Source organism: Centropristis striata, chromosome 20, assembly GCF_030273125.1.
Source record: "Centropristis striata isolate RG_2023a ecotype Rhode Island chromosome 20, C.striata_1.0, whole genome shotgun sequence".
In the NCBI taxonomy this organism is placed as follows: Eukaryota; Metazoa; Chordata; class Actinopteri; order Perciformes; family Serranidae; genus Centropristis; species Centropristis striata.
Window position 1 is genome coordinate 9,341,327 of NC_081536.1, and position 25,129 is coordinate 9,366,455.

Here is a 25,129-nt window from a genome sequence, read left to right on the forward strand (position 1 = left end):
CATCATGCTGTATTGTAACTAGTAATCCAGACCATGAAGTCAATTTAAAAAAAAATGTTTACTGACGTCACCAATTAAGTGATAATTCACATTTTCTCATAGACTTTTGAACAATTGGACTTCTTGTTGCAACCAATGGAGTCGCCCCCTGCTGGCCATTAGGAAGAATGCAAGTTTAAGGCACTTCTGCATTGGCTTCACTTTTCAGACCTGGAGGTTGCTACTTTGTTGTCTCAGAATCATTAAGGCATTGTGAAGTGGTCGCTAAATCTTTACAGGGCAGGTGTGAGGTTGTTGAAAATAGATGGCTATGGTCTTCTGTGTGGTGGTTTCTAGGTTTTTGCTAGGTAGTTGGTACAGGATGTGTTGTTTAGTTGTTGCTATGGAGTTCTTAATTAGCAGCCTGCAGCAGCCTGCTTCTTTCAGAGCTGATGGAAGTTACTAATGAAAGAGTTGTTTTCCCTAGTGTAAAAAATATTTAATTATTTGTGCTTCAAACATAACTGACTTCATTAATTCTGCTTAAAAAATATTATATTTTATATAAAAAAATACAAGAAAAAAATATGCATATGCATGTGATACACAGACTTGAGACTATGTGTATTTGTACCCTTTTGATCTTAATAATAGCACGCTAACTTAGTTCATGTGTACTCATTGATTAGTGATTGCAAATCTAGTCTCACTGAATTAAACCAGCTCCTCATAACAACTGCATAATACTGTCTTAATTAGATGCTTTCTATCACCCACACACCATATGCCAAAAAGTCATATGTGGGTGGATGTTTGGTTGTTTTGAATATGTAAGGCCAGTTTTTTTCTAGTGGTAAGGCCAGTTTCTTTCTGGTGTTTGTAGCAGTATTCGTTTACTCTATACTTTGAAATATATGCAGTTAGGCATTTTAAGATGTTGTGCAGTTTCACTGGGATGAAGCAAGGTACACTGTGATATTTCAGCTAAAACAAAGCCACAATACGGTGTATATGTAATGCTGACTCTTGCATTAATGCTTGTACTGCCCCTTTTATTCCAATTGATCGAATTGTGTAACAGGAAGATATGGTAAACAAAATGACAACATGTATTTGCTGTTCTTTTTATAAATTATAATAACAGTGAATAAAGCATGTGGCTCAAATTTGTGTCTAATACCAGACTGAGTAATGGTGCAAATAAAGTGGAATATTTAAGTGCTATCTCAGAGCTGAATTTAAAGAAATGTATATTTAGACAGAGGCTGTTGTTCGTGAGGCCTCCAGTATTCTGCTGCACTCTGCTGGTAGTAAATGACTAGTACAGAATACAGAGCCAACATATGATCCTCTGTACAACAACAGCATTTTGCCACTATAATATTAATTTTAGACACATTTTTGTCTGCTTTACCATTTTGCTCCTATCCCTTATATGTGCAACCACCAGTGCAGGGGTGACGATGTCAGATTTCACCTTTCTTTCATGGACTCATTAACATTAAGCGGTTAGAAGTATATAAAGTAGTCAAAATTTGCCCAACAAGGACAACAATAAAACGCTGCTTACATAAATGCATCAAAAATAATAATACAATAATATATTTGGAATATACAGTTATGGAAAAAAATATTAGACAACCATTGCTTTCTTTAATTTCTTGTTCATTTTAATGCCTGATACAACTAAAGGTACATTGTTTGGACAAATATAATGATAACAACAAAAATAGCTCATAAGTGTTTAATTTAAGAGCTGATATCTGATGGTTTTGGTTATCATCAAGAGAACCATGAAAAATGGCTAGATATCAGCTCTTAAATCAAACTCTTATGAGCTATTTTTTGCTATTATTATATTTCTTCAAACCAGAAACAAGAAAAGGGGTGTTCTAATATTTTTTTCCATGACTGTATATATAACAATCTGAGTGGGGCCATTCTGCAGGACTTTTACTTGAAGTTGAGTGATTCTGCAGTGTGGCATTAGTACTTTTATTTAAGTAAGGGATATCAATACTTCTTCAACCATTTCTAATATGCATGCTTCCTCTGTGTTGAAATAAAAAGGAAAGGGGATCAGAAAAGAAGAAGAGTACCCTGCGCGCCAAGGAAGTGGTGTTGACACCACGTGGTTTCAGTGTACGCGCTTGCCATTGGATGAGGCTCCCACAACATCCGTGTGTCTTTCCCGCGCCGTGACGTTTCCTAGCTGGGTGCTGCTAGGTGATGCGTGGAGGTCCAGCACTCTGTCTTCAGAGTTAATTCAATAATACGGTGCAGACAGCATTTGAAGCCGCACACATGGCGAAGCAAAGCTCCCTTTTCAATTTTTTCACCAAGTCTCCGCCGCCGGTCTCCAAGCCGAAGCCCAGTCCGTCTCCGGCCGAGGCAGACCTACCGTCCTCCGTGGAGAAGTCCAACTCCTCTCCGAAGGAGCAAGCTAAACAGACACCGCAGCAACAACCAGCCAAGACCAACAAAAATAAACAGAAAAGTAACGACAAGTCTAAGAAAGTTGGGTTCAGCAAACTGTTTGGCGACAAGGCCCCGGCAGCCCAACAAAGGTGAGTTAGCAACTTTGGGGCGGTGTAATTGCTGGACACATGCTTTGCATTTTGTCCTCCTCCACTGAAGAGTGTCTGCAAGGCCCCCAAAAATGTGTTTGGTTGCTCGGAAGAAACCGTATTTTGCGTTATGACTCATGGCAACCTAGGTCATTTTACGGCGACTTCTTTTGTTTTCATTTAGCTTTTTTTTTATGTTGGTCGTTTTCTAGCATGTTTATACTTCGAATCACAGATTAATGGATAATCCTGCAGACCGTGCTTGCACGAGGCTTTATCTTTGTTAAAATCAGTGTTAATGCCCCTAGTTCAACAACGTAGACGCAGATATTAAACGTGAAATGTACCAGTAACTGTCACTTAGCATTTTTAGCCATTGTGAACTCTCTGAAGTTAGAGCCACATAAGCTGATACACAGGTGGTTATATAATTGGCTTAATGAACTCATAGCATGGCATTCCCCCTCCTCAGCTCAATATGGGGTAAAAAATGTTACTAAGTCCAGGACACAAACACCTGCATCATTGCCCATGAAATAACTCAAAGAACATTTTTAAGATAAAACATGAAACTGCATGTGCCTAAAATGAAACACATGCCTGTGTAAATTCCCTTCACACCTTCGTCAGTCAAAAGTCAGTTTTGTGACAGTAGTTGGTTCACTTTTACTTGAAGATGTGAGGATGTATGGCTAAAATATTTTTTTGTTCCCTTCCTTCAGCAGCAACACATGCTCATTCAGTGCTGGTGCCCTTGTGTGGGCAAAGCTGGAGGGACACCCCTGGTGGCCGTGCATGGTGGTACCACAGCCTCTGACTGGGCAGCAGATGAGGGGCCGCGGTCGGGACCAGCGCATACATGTCCATTTCTTTGATGAACCTGCTACTAGAGGATGGGTCAGCACCAAATATATCAGAGATTACCAAGGTAGGCTACAGTAATTCACTAAATTAGTGATAATTATAATAAATGTAAGATAATAATGTGCTTTTCCTGTCAGTAAGCTACTTGGCAGTATTTAAGATGAATAATGATTTGCTTCATCTGTACTGTTTGCAGGCTCAGACAGCAGTGATGCTAAAATAGGAGGCGTGTACTTCAGCGGGAAACCTGTAATCCGTCGTGCAATGGAGCTTGCTGATGGCGTTATGTTTGACAGCCGTGAAGAAAGATTGAAGATGCCTCTCTGTATGGATCCATCTGATGAGGAAGAGGAGGAGGATGAAGAAATGGAGGTAAAATTATATTTAGTTATTACTTTGATAACATGGCATAAAAAGGAAAGAATGAATAGATGTTTTTAAAAAAAACGTATTTCACTATGACTAACATTGTCATTCTAATGTTTTTTTCCATCAGTAGAATTTGATATATTTATTCTGCTCTGTAATGCGCTTTCCTCATTTTTATTTTAACCTGTCCTTTTTTTATTTAGCTTGATCAGTCAACATTGACAGATGAAGACGTTAGTGATGAAGAAGAACCGAAAAATGAGAAAGTCAAATCACCCAAGGTCAGGCGGCGGTCATCCCGTGCGTCAACAGAAAACGGAAATAAGTCCAAGCGCCGCCGCATAATTGTGGCATCGGACAGTGACGGATCAGATGAGGAATTCAAACCAGAACAGGCTGCGTCCAGCAGTGAGGAGGAGGACGAGGAGGAGGAAGAAGCAACCGTGAGCAGTGAAGAGGAGGAAGAGGAGAGCACACAGGAGTCAGAAGCAGACAGCCCCATCAAGCCTGTAAAGCGCAAACGCCCTGCAGAAAAACCTGCTCCTACAAAAGCCAAGCTGCCTGCTACTCCGTCCGCTGCACCAAAGCGAGCTCCAGCAGCTCTTGCAGCTGACACAAAGTCTCGCCTGTCTGCCTTTTCTGCCCCTGATAACTTTGAGAGCCAGGCAAACGGATCAGGCAGCGGTGGAGGTGCCACAACTTGGGACCATGACAAGCTGGAGTGGTTGCATGAAGGCAGGAGGAAAGATCGCAAAAGGCGGCGACAATCAGAGGAAGACTACGATCCAACCACTCTATATGTGCCAGAAGACTTTATAAACCGAGTCACTCCTGGTATGCGTCGCTGGTGGCAGCTCAAATCTGAGATGTTTGATACGGTCATTTTCTACAAGGTGGGAAAGTTTTATGAGCTCTACCACATGGACGCTGTGGTTGGAGTCAACGAGCTGGGACTGACATTCATGAAGGGGACCTGGGCGCACTCAGGCTTCCCAGAGATCGGTTTTGGCCGTTTCTCAGATGGATTGGTCCAGAAAGGCTACAAGGTGGCTCGTGTGGAGCAGACCGAGACCCCGGAGATGATGGAAGCACGTTGTAAAACCATGTTTAAGCCCACAAAGTTTGACCGTGTGGTGAAAAGAGAGGTGTGTCGGATTATCACACGTGGTACCCAAACGTACAGTGTGTTGGATGGTGCTCCCTCCGAGAGTCAGAGCAAGTTCCTGCTGAGTTTAAAGGAAAAGGCTGAGGAGGAAAGCTCGGGCCGCTGCCGTACCTACGGAGTCTGCTTTGTAGACACCTCTGTGGGTTACTTTCATGTCGGACAGTTCCCCGATGATCGGCACTGCTCACGTCTGCGCACTCTGATTGCACACTTTGCACCCGCCGAAGTGCTCTTTGAAAAGGGGAATCCATCTGTTGAAACGCGCAAAATCCTCAAGGCCTCTTTGTCCTCAGCTCTGCAGGAAGGACTTAATGCAGGCACGCAGTTCTGGGATGCTCAGAAGACTCTGAAAACCTTTTCAGAAGAGGATTACTTCAGAGAGACTGCTGGCAAGGATCAGGGGACAGGGAACAACTTTCTACCTGCTGTTCTGAAAAACATGACCTCTGAGAGTGATTCACTGTGCCTTACGCCTAAAGATGGCTATGAGCTCGCACTGTCAGCGCTGGGTGGATGCATTTTCTACCTGAAGAAATGTCTTGTAGACCAAGAGCTGCTCTCTTTGGCCAACTTTGACGAATATGTCCCCGTTGATGTCGAGCTGGAGAAAGCTGCTGGACCCGCCAGTTTCTTTGCCAAGACTCGTCAGCGGATGGTGCTTGATGGAGTGACTTTGGCAAACTTGGAAATCTTTCAGAACGGGTCTGGAGGAACAGAAGGGACCCTGCTGGAGCGTCTGGACACCTGCTGCACCCCGTTTGGTAAAAGGCTGCTGAAGCAGTGGCTCTGTGCTCCTCTGTGCAACCCCACATCCATCAAGGACAGACTGGACGCAGTGGAAGACCTGATGGGAGCTCCGGCCCAGGCTGCTGAGGTTTCAGACCTGCTGAAAAAGCTCCCAGATTTGGAGCGTCTTCTGAGTAAAATCCACAGCATCGGGACTCCTCTGAAGAGCCAGGATCACCCCGACAGCAGAGCCGTTCTCTACGAGGAGGTCACCTACAGCAAGCGCAAGATAGTAGACTTCCTCTCAGCACTGGAAGGTTTCAAAACTATGCAGGAGATTATTACTGTCCTCGCTCCAGTTTCTGGTGAATTCCAATCCACATTGCTGCATCAAGTTGTCAGTCTGAAAGGTGAAAAGGATGGCCTCTTCCCCGACCTCTCTGCTGAACTCAGGCGCTGGGAGACAGCCTTCGACCACCAGAAAGCCCGCACTACTGGTGTCATAACCCCCAAAGCCGGCTTTGATCCGGAGTTTGACCAGGCTCTGACTTCAATCAAGAGCTGTGAACGAGAGCTGCAGGATTACCTGGACAGGCAGAAGAAGAGGCTTGGCTGTAAAAACATGTCCTATTGGGGAACTGGGCGAAACCGCTTCCAGATGGAGGTGCCTGACAGCGTGTCCGAGAGGAATATTCCAGAGGAGTACGAGGTCAAGTCTACAAAGAAAGGCTGGAAGAGATACGTGACAAAAGAAAGTGAACGGCTGTTCTCAGAGCTGCAAGGATTTGAGGAGAAGAGAGATGCTGCGCTGAAAGACTGCATGAGGAGGCTTTTCTACAACTTCGACAAGAACTACAGAGACTGGAAGACTGGGGTGGAGTGCATGGCAGTAATTGGTAATCACATTTATTTTTTCATCTTAATGAGCTTTATTTTCTTAACTATGACTTGTTTATTATGTAAGAATTATAATCATTATTATTTTAGGCAATATTGATTGGAATTTAACACAATTACTCACTGACTTGGGAGTCATGTATTTTTCATAAAACAATCTGTGAAGTGAATTTACTTTTAGAAAAATCCAACAAAAAAAATTGCATAAATGTTAAATAATACATTTTTAAAAGATAAAATAAATACTTTTTGGTTTGTATTGCAGTACTAAATACAAAGTGTAATTTTCTGTAATGTTGTTGAGAAAAAAAACTGTCTTGAGTTTGCATCGCAGGTGTCTGCCCTGAATACATTTCCTGCAGATGTTACGGATACAGTTTCATAATGTGTGTTTAAGATGATAAAGCTGCAATCAGTCTGAGTGCTTGTTAGAAATCTGCAGTTGAGTAACTATTCAATTATTCCACTTGGCTAAGTTGATGCTAATTAGTTTGTTTTTCACTGTTATGGAAATTGTGCACTGGTATTTGGTCCTGATAGAGGGAGAGATAATTGCATAGTTTATTACTGATCTCTGGTGCAGTAAGATAATGTGCTTATAATGTGTTTTCCTACCATTGGGCCATCACTCGGCCACAGGTTATATTTGTTTTTATTTATTTATTTAGTTTAAAAGCTGAGCTGTTCCAGAAAATTAATGGAAAGCAGGTAGACTAGTTGTTTGTATTTTTTTGACAGGTTGCCTGGATATGAGCTTATTTCCTCTTAACTTTATTGCTAATAAAATGTGAATTGTTTTCAGATGTGCTGCTGGCCTTTTCACGCTACAGTCAGGGCGGAGATGGAGCAATGACCAGGCCACAGGTGGTGCTCCCTGAGGGTGATGACCAGGTAGGGCCCTTCCTTGACCTCACTGGATCCCGTCACCCCTGTGTCACCAAGACCTTTTTCGGCGATGACTTCATTCCAAACGACATCTACATTGGCTGCTCTGGTAGCAGTGAAACTGATGAGAACAAAGAGGACGCCTCTTGTGTCCTCGTCACAGGGCCAAACATGGGCGGAAAGTCTACTCTCATGAGACAGGTGGGCAATTTATAAACCTCAACAGATTTAACAAATATCTTTTTTTTTTTTTTTTCACGTGCATTAAACTACAAAAACCCCAACAGAAGTTCAGTGATTACCCTGGTAATTATCAGAATTTCACAGGTCCATTTGAAGTCTCTGTTGGCCCATATTGAGATACAGTGCTGCTCTTTTTCTACAGTGTGGACTTGTGATCATCCTCGCCCAGCTGGGTTGCTATGTTCCTGCTGAGAGCCTGCGCTTCACACCAGTTGATAGAGTCTTCACTCGACTGGGAGCCTCAGATCGCATCATGGCTGGTAACATCATGAATTGCTGTAAACACATATGGGGCAATGTCTTCAGCTTTTACTTTATTTGCTGAGCTTGTTTTATGTAACTTCTCTTCTCTAGGCGAGAGTACTTTCTTTGTGGAGCTAAGTGAGACTGCCAGCATCCTGCACCACGCCACTAAACACTCGCTTGTGCTCCTGGATGAATTAGGTATGTCTTTGTTGCTTATTAAGGCTTATTCATAGCAACCGAGAACACTATAGGCAGTCTCCTCAGAACTGTTTCTCCTTGTGTTGTTTTCGGAGTGTAATCGTTCAGCCGTGAACTGTTTGCAGGAAGGGGCACAGCCACATATGATGGCACAGCGATTGCCAGTGCTGTTGTGAAGGAGCTTGCTGAGAAGATCTGCTGTCGAACTCTCTTCTCTACACATTACCACTCCTTGGTGGAGGACTACGCCAACAACCCTGCTGTGCGGTTGGGCCACATGGTGAGTACAGCAATGCAAAACATGCCAAATACTTTACTGCACAGGCAAACTAGCAGACCGTTTGGGAATGTTATAGGAGCAGTGTGTAGGATTTAGGGGGATTTTTTTGTTGTTGCTGCATAAATGGAATGATATTCAAAACCAAACACGCAGAAGGTCTTGCAGGTTTTTACATTACCTGAAGGCTACCATAGTTCTCTGAAAAGCTTGGAATGGGGGTATTTAGTGCAAATTTTTTTCATTATAAAATCATTATCCAGGCAAATATTCTCAGAATTATATTTCATTAATATTGTAAAAAAATAAAAATAAAGTTATCATCAGGACTGAAGTTGGTGAAAAGATTTAAGGCAGTGAATGTGGAAAAATTCTAATATATAATATTCAATAAACTTTTTGTCCTTAAGTCATCAGATCAACTTTTTTTAAGTGATGCACAAAAGTTAATACAGAGCCTGAGAGTTATATTTCATACAAAGTCAAGTTATGTTTAACGGGACATGCCCCAAACTATATTAAGAATAAGAAGCATTTTGAATCATGTGCCTCAGTATTAAGCATAATGTCTCTGTTCTATCCCTCTCAGGCATGCATGGTAGAGAACGAATGTGAGGATCCAAGTCAAGAGACCATCACATTCCTCTACAAGTTCATCACTGGCGCTTGTCCAAAGAGTTACGGCTTCAATGCTGCTCGACTCGCCAGCCTGCCAGAGGTAGTCATCCAATCAGGACACAGGAAGGCCAGGGAGTTTGAGAAGAGCACCATCAGCCTGAGACTCTTCAAGTACGTATTATTACCTTATCTCATGTTACTGCAGAGATATCCAAAGCAAGGATTTGATTTTTTGTTATTAGTAATGCCAAACCCTTCTCTCCTCTTCCAGGAAGCTGTGCCAGTTCGCTGAAGATGCTACACTGGGGAACACACACTTTGCTTCACTCGTTCAGATGCTCAACACATTGTAGTTTGAAAAAATATGCATTGTTCTTGCTGAATTTTTGTTTGGTCAGCACTTGGAAAAAACACTACTGTAATGATCTAATAAAGTTTATTTTTAAAAAATGACAATGTTTCATCTAGGAAATTAAACCCCTTTAATTCACGCTAGCGCCTACATAACGGTTATTGAATACTTCACAATATATTAAGTCTAGATGTTATGATACATGCATACATTTCAGTCTGTATGAGAACCCACAATCACCAGTACACATGAATGGGGAGGAGGGGAAGGGGGGCAATGAAACCATATAGCGCTGTATATAGATACTTGTCTCAGCTTCAGTAGAGTAAAAGCCTTTGAAATTCTCCAGCAACATTGGCAAACAAGGGAAAAACATAAAAACTAGCTGTGCTTTCACAAGATTTGTTTTTTGTTTTTTCAATAGACCTAATCAAAGTGTCAACAAATAAAGAAAATATCAGGCCAAGAAGCAGCATTTGTGCCTGTAACTGAAGATAAAAACAAACCCATTGACTAACAAGGCAGGATGTACATAGATTATATAATCTACTTCTGAAATCTGAAAATCAATGACAGACAACAAAGGTACAATCATCCAAATATTCTTGGATAATTTCCAAACATGTATTTATAAAGCCCTGACCCCAACCTGCAATAGTTTATTTGGTAAATATGAAAAGAGGCTGTATTTTATTTAGAATATCATGGGGTCATCTGGCTTAATAAACTTCCCCTATTATACAATTGCAAACTTGAGCACCCAATAACTTTCTATCTGTAAATTGGATTTTGTGTGACAGGCCATTAAAAACAGAAAATAAATATAAAATATGCATAGATTATGTAAAACATACTGAAATATCACAACTGGTCAGCTCCTGTACAAAGACAAACATTTATGTTATTCTAAATAACTACAAGTCTGGTGAAAGCACATTTCAGCATCTACTGTTCGGGTATTGCAAATGTAAAGAAATGTCAACATTGCTGGAGAAAATGTTTAGTGTTTTCCTCTCTTTTCTCTGATCTCTTTCACAGAAAGAAGTTAGATACTGCGACATGTATAATTACAGCAATTCTAGGGTATAATAACCAAAAAAAATTAACACATTTAATAAAATAAAGACATTCAAGTACAGTAAGATTTTTGCATGAAAATACAAAACTACACAAAAAGCATTAAAATCAAATCTCAACAGTTTTGAGGAAAAAAAAAAAAGCTGAAGTGCTAGGTCATTTTTCCCGTACATATCATACGAGCACGTCGGTTGCCCAGTGATGGAAGCATTGTTGTATTTGGGGCCTTTTGCCTCATGAGAAAAGTTGTGCCTCTTCTGACGGAGCGTCTGTCCACGATGGGTCTGTACAGGACTGCAGTATTTCGTTCTTCCACTTCTTAAAAAGCAGGTGAGCCTCCGTGGCTTTTTGTCCGTCTCTCACCAGCTTCACCAAACCAACACACCCACAAACCCTGAGTCAGCTGCTCTTCTCCTCTCTCCCACTGATGTCATCTTTTTTTGTCAAATAATTGAAGAAAAAGAAAAGCGAGGCATCATAATCTTTTTTTTTCTCTCTTAATGTCTCCTTTTAGCATATTCTTGTCCAAGTCTTTTTTTCTTTTTTTGTTAAAGTCACTGTATATGCTCTGTATTTTAGTTTGGATCTCCTCCTCTGCTGCACAACTTAAAGTGTCTTATGTCCATATAACAGCTGAACCTCGGGCCTCGAGCTCAGTTGTGCTGCAGTGTATTGGACTCTATAGGAGGAGCTGAGTCATACAGTGTGTCTGTGTCGTGAGTTGGCTCTCCAGCTAACGTGCAAGGATTTGACAGCGTCCCCGCACCACAGTCACAGAAGAATCTGCAAGAAGAGAAATAATTAACAATTATGATTAATTATTAAGCATTTTTTTTTAGCATAATCTTGTGTTTCATATAAACCAACATTTCATTGATATGTGTAATTAAACAATCCTTCCCCTAACTGAGAAAGTAAAGGAACTAAATTCAATAATCTACAGAAGAGCTAATAGACTAATTGAATTTCCCCTCTGGGATAAATAAAGTAATATTGTTGGACATTGTTGGTTAAGACACCTTCAAAGTGCTTGAATTGTAGTCTTAAAAAGCTGTATTAAATCTGATCCAAGTGTAAAGGGAAACCCATGTTGCATTTTGGTCTCTAGTAATGTACAGTGGTAGAAGAAGAACTCGGATAACTTACTTGAGTGACAATACTATTACCACACTGCAGAATCACTCCACTACAAGTACAACTCTTGCATTCAAAACTTACTAAAAGTCAATGTACAGAAGTATCAGCATCAAAATGTACTTAGAGTATTCATTATGCAGAGTGGCCCCACTCAGATTGTATTATATATTCCAAATGCATATATTTAATCAGCATTTTAACTGTTGTCAGTGTAGCGCTAATTTTAACTACTTTATATACTGTTATGTGGTTTAATTTATAAACATGCGTAATCATTTTAAATTGATCAAGCGGTTAAGGAGAAATTCATGTTGACCTGAAAAGTAACTAAAGCTGGCAGCTAAATGTAGTGGAGTAAAAAGTACAATATTTGCCTCTAAAATGTAGCGGAGTAGAAGTATAAAGTAACATGTGGAAATCCTCAAATAAAGTACAAGTGCCTCAAAATTGTACTGAAGCACAGTACTTGAGTAAATGTACTTAGTTACATTCCACCACTGGTAATATGGATCTATCACACTGACCTATCGTGTCTGATGAACTCCACGTCGTGTCCTTGGTGACACTTCTTGATGCAGTTCACACAGATGGCGTTGCGGTCTGTTGTGTTACAGGTGTGACACCTGTGGAAACAAATAGCGTTCGTTAACATCACAAAACAGATGAACAGTTTACAGCGCGTCAGCTTTATTGCGAGTATAAACATGAATTACCTGTAAAAATCGTGCATTGGGTAGCTGGTGTAACTTGAAATCTTGTACAGGCACTGACCTCTGCTCACCGCCTTCTCAATGGCATCTTGATTGTTCATTATTTTATTATCTGGAGGACAGAAAGCAGAAATCGGTAAACGACAGGTCACTTATGTGTTGGTCTATTAACAGGTAACTCAGGGTTTTGCTAACAAAACGTGTGGAGTACCTTTCATTGTAACATTGACACCAGATGCGAGAAACAATCCTCCAAAGCGATTGTTGAAGATCTGATTGCCTTCTAGGGTCGCGGTGGCATGATTGGTGATCTCAATACCTAGTAGTAAAAAAACATTCATATTAAAAGGGCACCTGCTTACCTTTAGCAAGACATACTGCACCTCATTAAGAACTATTTGTTTACACAGACATATTTGTGAGAATGCTGAAACAATGACAGATTATAGTCTGTGTGCAGGTGTAACCCACCTGCTGCGAAGCCGTCAAATATCCTGTTTTTCCGCAGCACGGGGTGGCTGTTGGTACTAATGAGGACTCCTGCTTGGGCATTTCTGAAGATGTCATTTTCTTCCAACAACCCTGGAAAAAAAAACAGACAGTAGGTTTCAGTTTAGTAGATTATAAACATTAACTGACTCTCCAGAGAGCTCCTTGCCATTCTTTGGCTTAATGATTCTTTAAATTGTAGACCTCCAGTACCCGATTTGTTTGTCACACAAACATAACTTGTTTGTTTACAAGAAACCCCTCACTGTGATGAGTCTCCTTTTATTTTAAAACCATCAATTGATTAGTTACCTCTTCCTCCGTTGAATATACAGATGCCTCCGTCTCTCCCGTCATGGATCTTATTTCTCCGCAGTGTGGGGTTGCTGTCCGTTTTGATCCACACTCCTGCCATGGCATTGTCAAAGATCTCATTGTCTTCGATGAAGCCTAAGCCTGAAAAACACAAATTGATGTTTCATTATTAGGGCAACGAGGAAGAACTGTTGTCACATCCCACAAACTGTATATTACCAATGACAAAAAAGGCCACTGGCTGTCTGTCGGCTGTCTGGATTCTGTTTCTCACCTGAGTTGTAAACCAAAATGCCTCCATTCTGGCCTCCCCAGATCTTGTTCCGCCTGATCTTGGGATTGCTGCCAGTCCTGTCAAAAAAACACACAAGGCACAGTTGATCCACTGCTTCACTTATAATAGTCTTGAGATGAATATTTCCACTATTGTCATTTTCCACAAACCTTATCTGAACTCCAGAGTACATGTGATTGTAGATATCGTTGTCTTCCAGTACACCATGGCCATTGTCATAGAAGTAGACCCCAACCTGTTCAAATTACAGTGCAAATATACATAAGCTCTAATGTATAGCTGTTAGATTTATGTCAACATTTTTGCGCTATATAAGAAAACTCATGTTTAAAATTCTAGAACAGTAAGCCAGACTGAGATTGCAATTTGTGACATCAATATGGCGTTGATATTACATCACACAAGATAACATTATTCATTTCATGAAAGTGTATAAGAGTGTCATTTTACATTAATTTCTCATCATTTAACTTGTAACTAGCCTGTAATCGTACCTGCTTCCCGCTGTGTATCCTGTTTCTCCTCAGTACTGGCGTACTGCCCGTTGTCACCCACACTCCTGCCAGCGTGTTGCTGTACACTTCGTTCTCCTCTATGACACCTTGTCCTTTTTCATGCTGTGTGATACAGAACATCCATACATCACTGCTGTTATTTTGAATAATAGCATAAGAAAGCTAAAGAAGTGAAGTTCAAGATGTAAAACTATAAGAGAAAAAACATGGCAGGTGTAACTTTATGGGTTTATATTCACCACATAGATGCCGCCATGTTGCCCATCGTGGATCTTGTTGTGTCTGACAATGGGGCAGCTGTTCGTCCTGATCTGGATTCCTGCCAGGGCGTTACCGTAGATGTCGTTTCCTTCAATGAGGCCTCGGCCGTCACCAAAAATATAAACTCCACCTTGATTGCCATTAAAAATGGCGTTTCCCCTGTATTTGGACAAACAACTCATTTTAGCACATGATACAACTGTGAATGGACCAGTGTCCAATTTTCATTACTTTTAAATCACACTTTCAATTTAGCATTTGACCTGCCACACTGACCTTATTGTTGGGTCACTGTTAGAAGTGATCCACACCCCAGCAAAGTTATTTGCATAGATCTTGTTTTCAATGAACTGGCCACGGCCCTTTTCGTGCACGTAGATGCCCCCCGTCTGACCATGATGGATCTCACATCGAACCACTGTTGGATTGGCGTACGCTTTCACCTCAAAGCCGGCTATACGGTTTCTATGGATGTTACAGCTCTCAAAGTAACCCTGGAGATGGACAGAGAAATACAACATTACTGTATGTCCTATCAAAATACTGTTCAGCCCGTGAGCAGCAACTAGGAGAATGAATAAGAACCTTGTGTAACCAGCCCTTTACACTTCCACAATAAGTACACTGCTGCTTCGTTACACAATACACACCGTATAATGACACTTAACTGAGGGTACTAGCACTCACATACACATGAGAGCATCATACAACTGTGGCATTGCAGTGAGTGGTATCTTACCATGCCGTGGTCGAATGTAAAAACGCCAACGTCTCTGCCACGGTGGATGTGATTCCGTCTGATGATTGGGTTGCCATGGTTTTTAACCCAGATCCCAGCCAGAGCGTTGTTTGAGATCTCATTGTCTTCGTATATTCCCTGTATAATTGACAATGTTGAATATGTTTAAGGATTTGAACATTTTCATGTAATTTTTTGTAAATGTGTTTTATTCTTTCATAATAGTATGATATACTATTATTGTAGCCTCACGTGTAAAAAGCTAGTTTCTTGAGAATAGCCTGTTCATGAAATCAGCCAGTAGTAGGAGAATTGGGACTTTGTCTGCTGCTGTTTTTTGATTAGCTACTTGTGAAGTTAAGAGATGCAATATTGAAAATAAATGAAGCTGCGGGCCTAGTCCCAAAAGCCAATCCATGCACCATGCAGTGGAAATGAGGCACTACTGTCAAATAATACAAATGCTGACATAGGTGAAATATGTGCAATACCTGTGCATGGTCAGTGATGTAAAGACCAACATTTTCACAGTCGCTAATGTTGCAGTGCTTGATTGTGGGACATGCGCCCTGGCCGCTGACACAGACAGCTGACCCCACTGAAACAAACAGGAAGGAGATATGTTAGTGCACCAATATCCAGATCAATATATACAACAAGAAAAATCTATTTCTGCTCCATTGTGAAGGGGTCAAAACATGGATTCTAAACATAAAGTAGAGCAGCCTTCTTGTCTTGTGATCCCTGACACTGACAAAGTGCCTACTTGCAACCCATTGTCATACGTTTCATGAGTTTTGTGCGTGTGTAGCACAACTTTTCATTTTGCTCTTATATATCCCATTAATCATCTCACAATCTTGTGACCCCTTTGAAGGCTGGGAACAGAAGTAGCCCAAAGGAGCAGCTGATTTACCTGTGCATGTGCTGCGTATGATGCAGTGGTCGATGATGGGGCTGCAGTTGACTGTAATCTCCAAGCAGTGGTGTGCATTGTGGTGCTGGGCGGATTTATCATCAGGATTGAACTACAACAGAGACAAACTGTTCTCAAAAAATAGTCACTAAAACTAACAATTGCTTTCACCCATACTGAGTGAGATTGTACGTATAAAGCATTAGTTAATATGTACTGTGCTGTAGAGGTGAAAAAGTAATCTCACCCTAATGGTCATGTATCCAACATAAGCATCTTCTGAGCCTTCCATGAATACAAATGTGGAGTCTCTGGTATTTTCAATGATGACTTTCTCTGCAACTTTTCCAGGAGCTAAAAAAAATAATAATTAGAAAGATTACATTTGAGACTTAAACTAAACAAATACACAGTGAAACTGTGACCACAATTTCACACACACATACCAGCTCCGATCATTGTGATAGGCGACTCGATGTAGATCCATTCATCTGTGTAAATACCAGAGTGGACGAATATCAGGCCGTCAAAGTGAGGCTCCTGACCCCCTCCGAGAGCATCCTCAATGGTGTCGTAGTACTGGAGAAAACATGGCAAGTGAGTGGAATGACTGGAGCATTAAAGTGAAAAGGAAATGCAGTAAACATTTTACTTACAAACATGTTATCTCTCCCTTTGTATCTGGCAGGATTACTGTAGAAGTGTTCTGCAAAGCCGGGCTTCACATGTGCTCCTTTATACTGTAAAGAAAATATTCACAAAATTATTCACACACTAGAAAAAAGCACAGAAAAAAATCATAATGAACAATCTGAGACAACAATAGTGTTGCAATAACATTGCATTTTGGATGGATGGGGAAAGATGGGGAAATCGTCACTGATAAAATGCCTGAGAATTTTTTGTCTACGGAAAACAATCCTAAAAGGTCAGTATATCACAAAGGAATACAATTTAAAAACATAGTTCTCTTCTATCTGCTGCATACTGAATGTCACCATTATGGCCTGTGGTGTTGCCCTTTCACATGACATTAGCTGTCTGTACACAGGAGGATTTAAAGCCGCACTAAAGCAACTTTCAGCAACAAAAATATCGATGTAAAGATTGAAAGAAAGCAGAGTGGATCTTTAATAATACCTTAGTTGAGGTAGGCTGTATCATAATTTACAGTTGTAGAAACAACCAAGTTAATGGTTTCACCCCATAAACCTCATATTTCCAATTAATTTTCATATCAGAACTTTAAGAAGGCATTTTCAAATTATGATAGACTTTTCTTGAAATCTTTTATTCAGGGCTAAAGCTCTGGAAACAGCATTTTACTCCTCTAGTTTAGAGCCAATGTTACTACATATAACTAAAACAAAGGCTACAATAACCACAAAGAGTAGTGTGGTGTCAGTGTCTCATTTGCTTCGTAATAAATTTTGAAATCAGATGGTTCTTTTACTTTGGCAAATGTGTGGTTAAAAACACTACAGGCAAGGCTTGAAGCAGGACTTTGAGTGAATCAGTAAGCCCAAAAGACGTCACATACCAGCTGCTGAAAACTTTCCTTCCAAGGGTTTGGCTGCTCATACTCTTCTGGGTTTATCTGGTAAAACTTCCCTGCCTCAGGGTGCATCATGGGTCGCGTGTACTCAAACACTTCCATGTACAGCCTCTTCCTGAAATATGTTACAGAGTGTCTCAGTCTACAATAAGGTCTAAACTGTTTCTTAAACACACAGACACAGACACACACACACACGGACACACTCGCGCGCGCGCACACACACACACACACACACACAGAGAAAAGGAGAACAACAAATAGCAACAACTTAAGAGGTAACCCAACACCAACAATTCTCACCAGAGGATGGGGTCATTGGCCAGCTCGCTGAAGCGCTTGCACACACATGCTGCACGGCACAAATCCTGCTCCAACAGGTATGAGAAGATCTTTAATACTACTTCGTCTGGAAGCTTCTCCTGCAAATACTGCTCTGCTGGAGCTGCTGGGAGGAGGAGGGCCATGGAATTAGAAATAAATATTTACAAATGACAGGGTTTTGGGTTGAGTTAAACAACGGCAGCCATACGGGAATATTTATCACAAGGTCACGTGAGGAAACAAAACTGTCTTAGGAGTCACAATAGCAAAAAATGTATGCAGAATGATGGCAATTGTTTTGAGTTATTAACAACAATGTGAATCGCCCTATCATTATCATTATGCACTGTTAAAAAAAGGGATAAAATACATAAACTAGGCTACACATTCCAGCGTTTATGCTTCCAACTTTAGAAAAGAAGATGAAACAAAAAGATGTCTTGTGTAGCAAGATGTAGATCATGTGGAGCTACTGTGAACCCAGGGCAATGTGACCATTTACGTGGACACCACAAAGCCATGTATGATGACTGGAAAGCCAGAACCAAGTGCCATCTAACAAGGCAAACATCTATTTTGGATGTTTTGGCAAAAACTGCACTGTGTGAGAAAGACTTCGATGCCACAAATAACAGAGTATAATTTCTGCTTTGTGAAACTCATGGTGCTACTTCATGTCTTTACCAACGAGGCTTTCAAAGAGATGATCTGAACTATTGAGAGATTGAAGCTATTACACATCTACTTTTTCTACTTTGCCATCCCAAAAGTTGACTTTAAGCAAGAGGTAAACCTGGACTAAAGGGTGAAAACAAAATAATAATGTTGCAAATACATGTTGTACGAACACAGAAATCCCATTGCTTAAAAAGGGTTTGTGCAGTACACAGATTTCTCATTGTGAAAATGAGAGTGAAACTGCACAATCTGCAAAAAAAAAATAAAAAAAAAATTCAGCAACACCACACTTTGTAAGATGCATAATTTTCCAATACAAACGTGAATGACTAACTACGTTTTCTCTGATTCACTATTTGATGATTCACAACACAGCTCTCATGGTCATAAAAGGAATTAATCCTTATCCCTACCTCTCACAATCTGTAGGAAATGCAACAATAAATACAAACACATATCCGATCACCTCCAGATGTGTTCCTAATTACCTGGTAAATCTTGACACTTTCCAGAAACTCTTGGACGTTTAGGTCGGTGTCCAAAGTTTTCTATGGTTGAAGTGGAAGCACCCTGTAGATTGAAAAAAAAAAAAGTCAATGGAGATATTTAAATATTGTCATTGTGTTTTGTTTAAATAAAATTAGGCATTTCAATTATATTCTAAGGACTCCTGGTATATGTACCTCCATGTTTGTCTTTGTCGGACACACTGTTCTCTTGGGTAGAGACTTTCTTCTAAGTTGGTAGGGACTATTCTGAGCTCCTGGACCGGATTCTTCTGCGACCATATCTGCAGGAACGTCCTCATCTGCAAATAGTGGAAAAGAAAAATTAAAGGATTACATGCTATGCTATTAATTAAACAATACAAAATACTGTATGATGCAACAAAAGGAAATACAGGAGAAATATGTTTTTGATGTGATGTCAAGAATATACATATGATGTAACACAAATATGCTTAATAAAAAAAGTGAATCAGCAACTGGATATTCCAGAGCTAACACGAGTAGGCACTATGACTAAATAAACAATGTGTGTTCACTCAGTGTCCTGTGGTTTAATAAATAAATGTTGTGGAACCCATGAAGAATATTTTAGATCTTTGAGTGAACAATAGACATTAATTTATACCAGCAACTTATTGTTTACCATACATTGTTACAGTGTAATTAGACAGTAATAAGTAATACACTGTAACAACGGATAACCTGAGGCAATAGCCTAAACAGTATTTGTCAACAGGTCACAGGACGAAACTCAGAAAAAACAAAAGCAGGTTTGTACCTGCTCTGTTTGCTACATATTGATTGCAGATTCCATCAAGAGGGGATTCAATCAACAGAACAACCAAAGCATCAAACATAAGCTTAACCAGACATCTATTTATAAGGCTATTCACCACAGCTTGATGAGTTGATAGCTACCCCAGATGGGAGATGCAAACTCTGCCTTCTTGTTGCTCTGGTTGCAAGGATGACTCTCCCCGGCTACTAGGCCAGTAACCACTACAAACACTGTCTGTGTAACAAACTGGGCCAGTTAAAGCAAATTAGGTTTTCCTGCCTTGTTGGATTAAAACAAACACATTTAGGACCAGAGGTGTATATCACTGTCACAGGAAATCTACACACAATGGGCATTCTGGCACACTGTTGTTGATCTGTTACCAACTATACTATCATTTATTCATTCTTGCTGAACTATATGCAGTGGACAACTGCCTAGAATGAAAGGTACCATAGTAGGTCATGACTGAATTAATGAATTGTGAAACTGTGACAAGGAGGTGCACTCAAAACATAAATCATTATTAGGATGAGAATGACAGGTCATTCGGCATTAGACTGTTTTGGCAACAAGTTTTCTTTTATATTTACAATCACTTTTGTGAGAAAGATCAAGAGTTCACCATCTACCTCTGATTTCCATACAATTTATATTATCTTCACACTGTTAAAATAATTGCCTATGTCATTTTTTGTCAATTTTTTTTTTTTTTTGCCTAAATCATCTCCTAATGACGCCAGCCACCTATGGTAAAATCGCCTACATCCTCAGTTGATCAGATCATGTGATTTTACCCCTTTGAGATAATGGCCTATGTCAAGTGTGTGACTTAAGTGGATTTTATTTTGCCTAAGTCAAAATAAAATGTGACTTAGGCATTTTTTTGAACATGCCTTTGTGACTTAACACTTTACTTTGAAGGTGTCTACATAAAAGTGACATGAGCGTGTCATAAACATGACATGGGATGTGTCATGGACATTAATGACACTTTGAAGTAATATTAATGCTCATACTTGTCATGTCATATATCTGACAGGCTTGTGTGACTCTTATGTAGACACCTTCAAAATAAAGTGTTGCCATATCTTGCTTAAGTCACAAAGGCATGTTCAAAAAAATTGCCTAAGTTACATAATTTACACACAGTGTTATTACTATGCCAATAGCCATCATTTGTTACACCCTTTTTGAGTGAAATTATCAATAAATGGCATATGTTACACTTTTGGTGAAGTTTTTTGTGTTTCCTGCAAAACTTGAAAATATGAGTTAGGCGATTATTTTAACAGGGTGACGATATGAGAGCCAACATCACAACATGTAAATAGTCCACCTAATAACGTTGAATCAGATTCAGCAATCAGCCTTTAATGTTACTGATCCCCTGACCGACTGGGTCTCTCGAACTGTCATGTTCTCGGCCATGGCAACTGTGATTACAGAGCATCCCGACACTAATGTTTACTTTGAAAAATTGCAGTCAATATTCGTTCACATTACACCGTCTGCTGTCACACAGCGTTATGGTAGAACAAAACCCAAACATAATGTGACTGAAATATAACAGTGACGCTGTTACAGTAATAGCAAGCATAATATTCACGCATTGACAATTTAACGTTGCAAAGGTTATGGAGGCTGGGGCTTCTCAGAAACGCTACGACTCAGATAGCTAGCCAAACATGCTACTAATAACAGCTATGTTAGCACAGTTAGCATGCTACGACAACTGGCGAACCCACTTTGTGTACCCTTACTTGCGCTTGTCACCCATGAGTCAAGCTAACCATTGTCCGTGGCTTGTAATTTTTACCTCTAATGTAACGTGTGTTGCCAAAAAAACTAAATTCAACATCGATATGAGGTCAGACAAGCAAAAGAATGGCCGACTCGGGGCAAAAATCAAGCAAAACAAAGCGCGGCCTGAGTGCTAGGTACAAACACAAAAGCCTCGGTGTTTCCTGGCTGCACAGCGACCCGTTGAGACAGTGTTTTATTACAACAACCAACGTTGTCCCAATGCAAACACTGCACATGGACATAAACAATACATAGATTCGTCCCAGCACATAACACAATTCAAGCCTAAAGCTAGCCGTTCCGTAATGCTAAGGCTAGTGTAGCTACCTCTTTCCTGGTGGTTCCTCTCCGGCTGCACCGGGCGCGGCCTCGACACTCGCCTAGGTCTTCTGCTAACGTTACTTGCTCTGACGGAGTTCATTTGGGGTGTTGTTAATCTTGAGGAAATGTCGAAGCCTTCACAGCAGAAGAGGCGACTCTGAGCACATCGTCTATGTGTTTTTTTTCAGCATTGTACGATCTGCCATCTTTGGCCGTGGCACCTGAAAAAAACGTATCGCTGTGTGTTATTCCCGTCCCACTGCACTGGTGTTACGTCTAGTCCCGTTCTACTGTAGCAGGAGGAGCCATAGCAGACAGCCACGCTCCGTCAGGCCTCAGTCACATCACATGGGAGGACCTCTCGCCGTCACGTCGCCTTCCCCTTCATCGGCGGTCTATTCAACAGTGATTGGATTTACTTTTGGAGCACAAGCATTCATCAAGGAACAATCTGTTGTTTGTCTACCTCACATTGAGTCTACATACTGGAGCTGAATGCAATCCCTACATCCTTATAAGTGAAGGTAAGGTGTCTTGCTCAAGGGCACACTGTCAGTTACCAAGGGGGTCAAATAACTTTAAAGTCATCAAAATACGTACAAATAGGAAAAGGTTTGCATTTCATTCAGCGGAGTAAAAATATGGAATGGGATGTGTGAAGAATTAAAACAATGTTCAAACATTAAACACTTCAAAAACAAATAAAAAGAGCATGTCTACTCTTCACACGATATAAGGATGCAATCGGGTGTGTGAAATGACAGTAGGTGGTTATTGTTGACGTTTTATTTTTTAAATGTATTATTGCTATTTTTCTTTTTTTGTGTGTTGTTGTTTTGTTTATTTGTTCATTGCTGTCTCATTGTGACTACATGGGTGTATTTTTACATATATGTGTGTAAGTTAATAACAAGTTATGTATGTTAATAATGGTAATAATAAGTTAATATACTACATTACTATGTGTTATACATACATATAATATTATTGTTGTTATATAACTGAATATAGTGAATTAACATAGGGAGAAGGGGTGGGATTTAATACGCTTTGGCTTCTTCCCACTCCTTTTGAACACAAATAAGTGTTGAGTCTTGTTGTTGTTTCATTTTGTGTTGTTGTCTTGTATTTATTGTTGTTTGTTTGTTTTTAATTGTCCATCTTTTATTTTGTGTATTTTGTGAATAAATAATCAATCAATCAATCAGTCAATCAATCAATCAATCAATCAATCATCAATGCAGTTTAGTATGCAACTAATTTCCCAGTTGATGGAGAAATTAAAACCTCCCAACTTTATTCAATCTAACAGATTTATTATTGCTATTACTGCTGTGACACCAAAAAAACATGTAAAAAGTTAAGGTTTTACATCTTGTTCTCTTAAAGTATTAGAATGGGAATGTTCTGTACATGAAAAGATTATTTTTGATTGGTCTGAGATAAGTAAGATTCAAGAGCATTGATCCCAGAACCTGCGAGGTAAACAGTGCAGCATGTTGAATTTCTCTTGTTGGTAAAAAAATAGAAGGCTACTACAGCTTTAAAAAGGCTATAACACCAAAAATGACTGTAGGATGTTGCATTTTATTAACTTTTTACACTCCACTTTTGGGGGTTTTGGATGACTACTTAATACATGTAGGTTAAATCTGACATTTTTCTGAAGAGAAAGAAAGAAGTAAAGTAAAAAATCTCGAGTTACTATGGAATCGTTTGCCTCCCTGTCATATTACTGATATTTTTAGTTTTTTCATTTAAACAATGTTAAACATAATGCAGTGAGTCCAAGTCACCTGCAGTTGTCCAGAATTACCTATCATGGTTACACCCACAAGCATTTGTGCATTTCTGTCATTTAGTTAAATTACATTAATGAGTTGATTAATTATTGACTCAATTAATTAATGAAAACATGAAATACAATTGCCAAAGATTAAATCATTTAGTGTCATTTTTTACCCATCAGTTAAAATTGCATTTTACTTGAACATGACATCAGAATGAGGTCAGGGTTGATGTGTTTGAAGGTCCAACGTTTTAAAGTATTTTATTTGTCTATATATATTTTCCTTATAGAAAGCAGCAATCCACAACAATATCTAAAAGTAACACTTACAATGGTCTACGCAATTTGAGTTGGTTTTCTTGGTAATCTACCAAATTTACCAGACTTTACCCTTTCTAATAACACATATTTTGCAATGTTATGATAGTCACTTGTTATCTAACAATATGTAGACCTTAGGGAACAGTGATGTTCATTAATAATTTTGCATGATCTGCTAAAATAAATAGAAAATAAAATAAAGCATTGAACTGTGTGAACAGATTGGTCCCTCAGTGGTTAGTAAACTGTCCTTGGCAGTTAGGCAAACCGTACGCACGTTACTAGAAAAATGCTTGAGCTCAGAGAAGAGGCAATTAAGAAGATAATTTCTCCACAGGGAGGGATCAATAAAGTGTCTCATGATTATTATGCAGACTTTGTATGAAGTGATGAGGAGCGGGCTTAGTTACAAAGCAAAGCTCTCACTCACATAATCTTGCATGGTAGAAAATGAGATTATGGATACGGCCAAAATGGGTTTTGAACTCAGTTTTATGAGAATTTATGTTGAACCGCTGTTCCTTCATATTTAAAATGGCCTGTTAAAGGGACTTGGCACCTACTAAGGATGCTCGTAGGGGCCCCTGGTCCAACAGTAGTAGACTAACATCTCAGCAGCTCTGCTTGTCCTTTTACAAGTGTTAGTCAGACCTGGACAAGAAATGACAAAATTGGTTAAAAAATAGATAATTGATCATTTTTATGCCAAACAGTTCAGTCAAAAGACACTGTAGTCTTCTCAGGTTCTGCTTAAGGGAACATTATTCATCCAGAGCCAAACAATTTCATTTTCAATTTTTTCTTTTACACAAAATGATAATATTGTATCATTTTGCACATATTATGACAGGGTGGAATCTATTCATATACCTGCAAGCCAGGGCTGTAAATGACTGGACATCAGTGTTCATACCATCAGGGATGCACTGATATATTGGTGGAACATCAGTATGGGCTTGGCTTATCTGCAAATAGAATTACATTTGCCAATGGCAGTGGATGTTTATTGGTGTGTCGCATTCATTTTGTGCTGGCTTAATTTTGTGATGGTTTTTGGCAGTTGGACAAAACTTTCCTTCAAAACTGTTCAGTTATTTATTTATTTTTTAATATTTCTTCCTTGGCAGAAAAAGGCTAATAAAACAAACAACAACAAAAACATCAGTATGGGAATCAGCTATTGACCAAATTGTTTTTGAAACATTGGC

The 25,129-nt window shown here is 39.7% G+C and overlaps 2 protein-coding genes across 5 annotated transcripts; one reads left to right on the forward strand and one right to left on the reverse strand.

Annotated features, from left to right (window-relative positions):
• The first annotated feature begins 2,211 nt into the window (after positions 1–2,211).
• On the forward strand, positions 2,212–9,509 carry msh6 (mutS homolog 6 (E. coli)). Of its 2 annotated transcripts, none has more exons than XM_059359106.1 (10): positions 2,212–2,546; positions 3,269–3,474; positions 3,607–3,782; positions 3,983–6,566; positions 7,370–7,653; positions 7,838–7,955; positions 8,050–8,139; positions 8,265–8,419; positions 9,006–9,205; positions 9,306–9,509. In XM_059359106.1, exons 1-10 carry the CDS (start codon positions 2,284–2,286, stop codon positions 9,385–9,387), a joined length of 4,158 nt encoding a protein of 1,385 aa, XP_059215089.1. In that variant the 5' UTR covers positions 2,212–2,283; the 3' UTR covers positions 9,388–9,509. The 2 variants fall into 2 exon arrangements, with proteins under 2 accessions (XP_059215089.1, XP_059215090.1); XM_059359107.1 differs by having other exon boundaries at positions 3,272–3,474.
• On the reverse strand, positions 9,457–22,074 carry fbxo11a (F-box protein 11a). 3 transcript variants are annotated; one of them, XM_059359109.1, is made up of 22 exons: positions 21,818–22,074; positions 19,081–19,205; positions 18,886–18,967; positions 17,699–17,840; positions 17,381–17,510; positions 16,497–16,580; positions 16,287–16,419; positions 16,088–16,194; positions 15,841–15,952; positions 15,416–15,522; positions 14,925–15,062; positions 14,462–14,679; positions 14,164–14,344; positions 13,904–14,026; positions 13,559–13,644; positions 13,389–13,465; positions 13,112–13,255; positions 12,782–12,892; positions 12,522–12,629; positions 12,314–12,422; positions 12,125–12,223; positions 9,457–11,246 (listed from the first exon to the last, which is right to left on the reverse strand). In XM_059359109.1, exons 1-22 carry the CDS (start codon positions 21,909–21,911, stop codon positions 11,117–11,119), a joined length of 2,640 nt encoding a protein of 879 aa, XP_059215092.1. In that variant the 5' UTR covers positions 21,912–22,074; the 3' UTR covers positions 9,457–11,116. The 3 variants fall into 3 exon arrangements, 2 of the variants coding, with proteins under 2 accessions (XP_059215092.1, XP_059215091.1); XM_059359108.1 differs by having other exon boundaries at positions 17,699–17,843; XR_009396298.1 differs by having other exon boundaries at positions 11,106–11,246; positions 12,372–12,422; positions 17,699–17,843.
• Between the last annotated feature and the right edge of the window lie 3,055 nt (positions 22,075–25,129).

What these genes read in the sequence shown, in the direction of transcription:
- fbxo11a (XM_059359108.1), bottom strand. Translation starts at nt 21,911, where the DNA reads ATGAACTCCGTCAGAGCAAGTAACGTTAGCAGAAGACCTAGGCGAGTG. An exon ending in GCCAATGACCCCATCCTCTG is followed by an intron (nt 17,511 to 17,698) that starts GTGAGAATTGTT and finishes AACATATTTCAG; the next exon opens with GAAGAGGCTGTACATGGAAG. An exon ending in GGATACACAGCGGGAAGCAG is followed by an intron (nt 13,645 to 13,903) that starts GTACGATTACAG and finishes TAATTTGAACAG; the next exon opens with GTTGGGGTCTACTTCTATGA.
- msh6 (XM_059359106.1), top strand. Translation starts at nt 2,284, where the DNA reads ATGGCGAAGCAAAGCTCCCTTTTCAATTTTTTCACCAAGTCTCCGCCG. An exon ending in CTCAGATCGCATCATGGCTG is followed by an intron (nt 7,956 to 8,049) that starts GTAACATCATGA and finishes TCTCTTCTCTAG; the next exon opens with GCGAGAGTACTTTCTTTGTG. An exon ending in ATCAGCCTGAGACTCTTCAA is followed by an intron (nt 9,206 to 9,305) that starts GTACGTATTATT and finishes CTCCTCTTCCAG; the next exon opens with GAAGCTGTGCCAGTTCGCTG.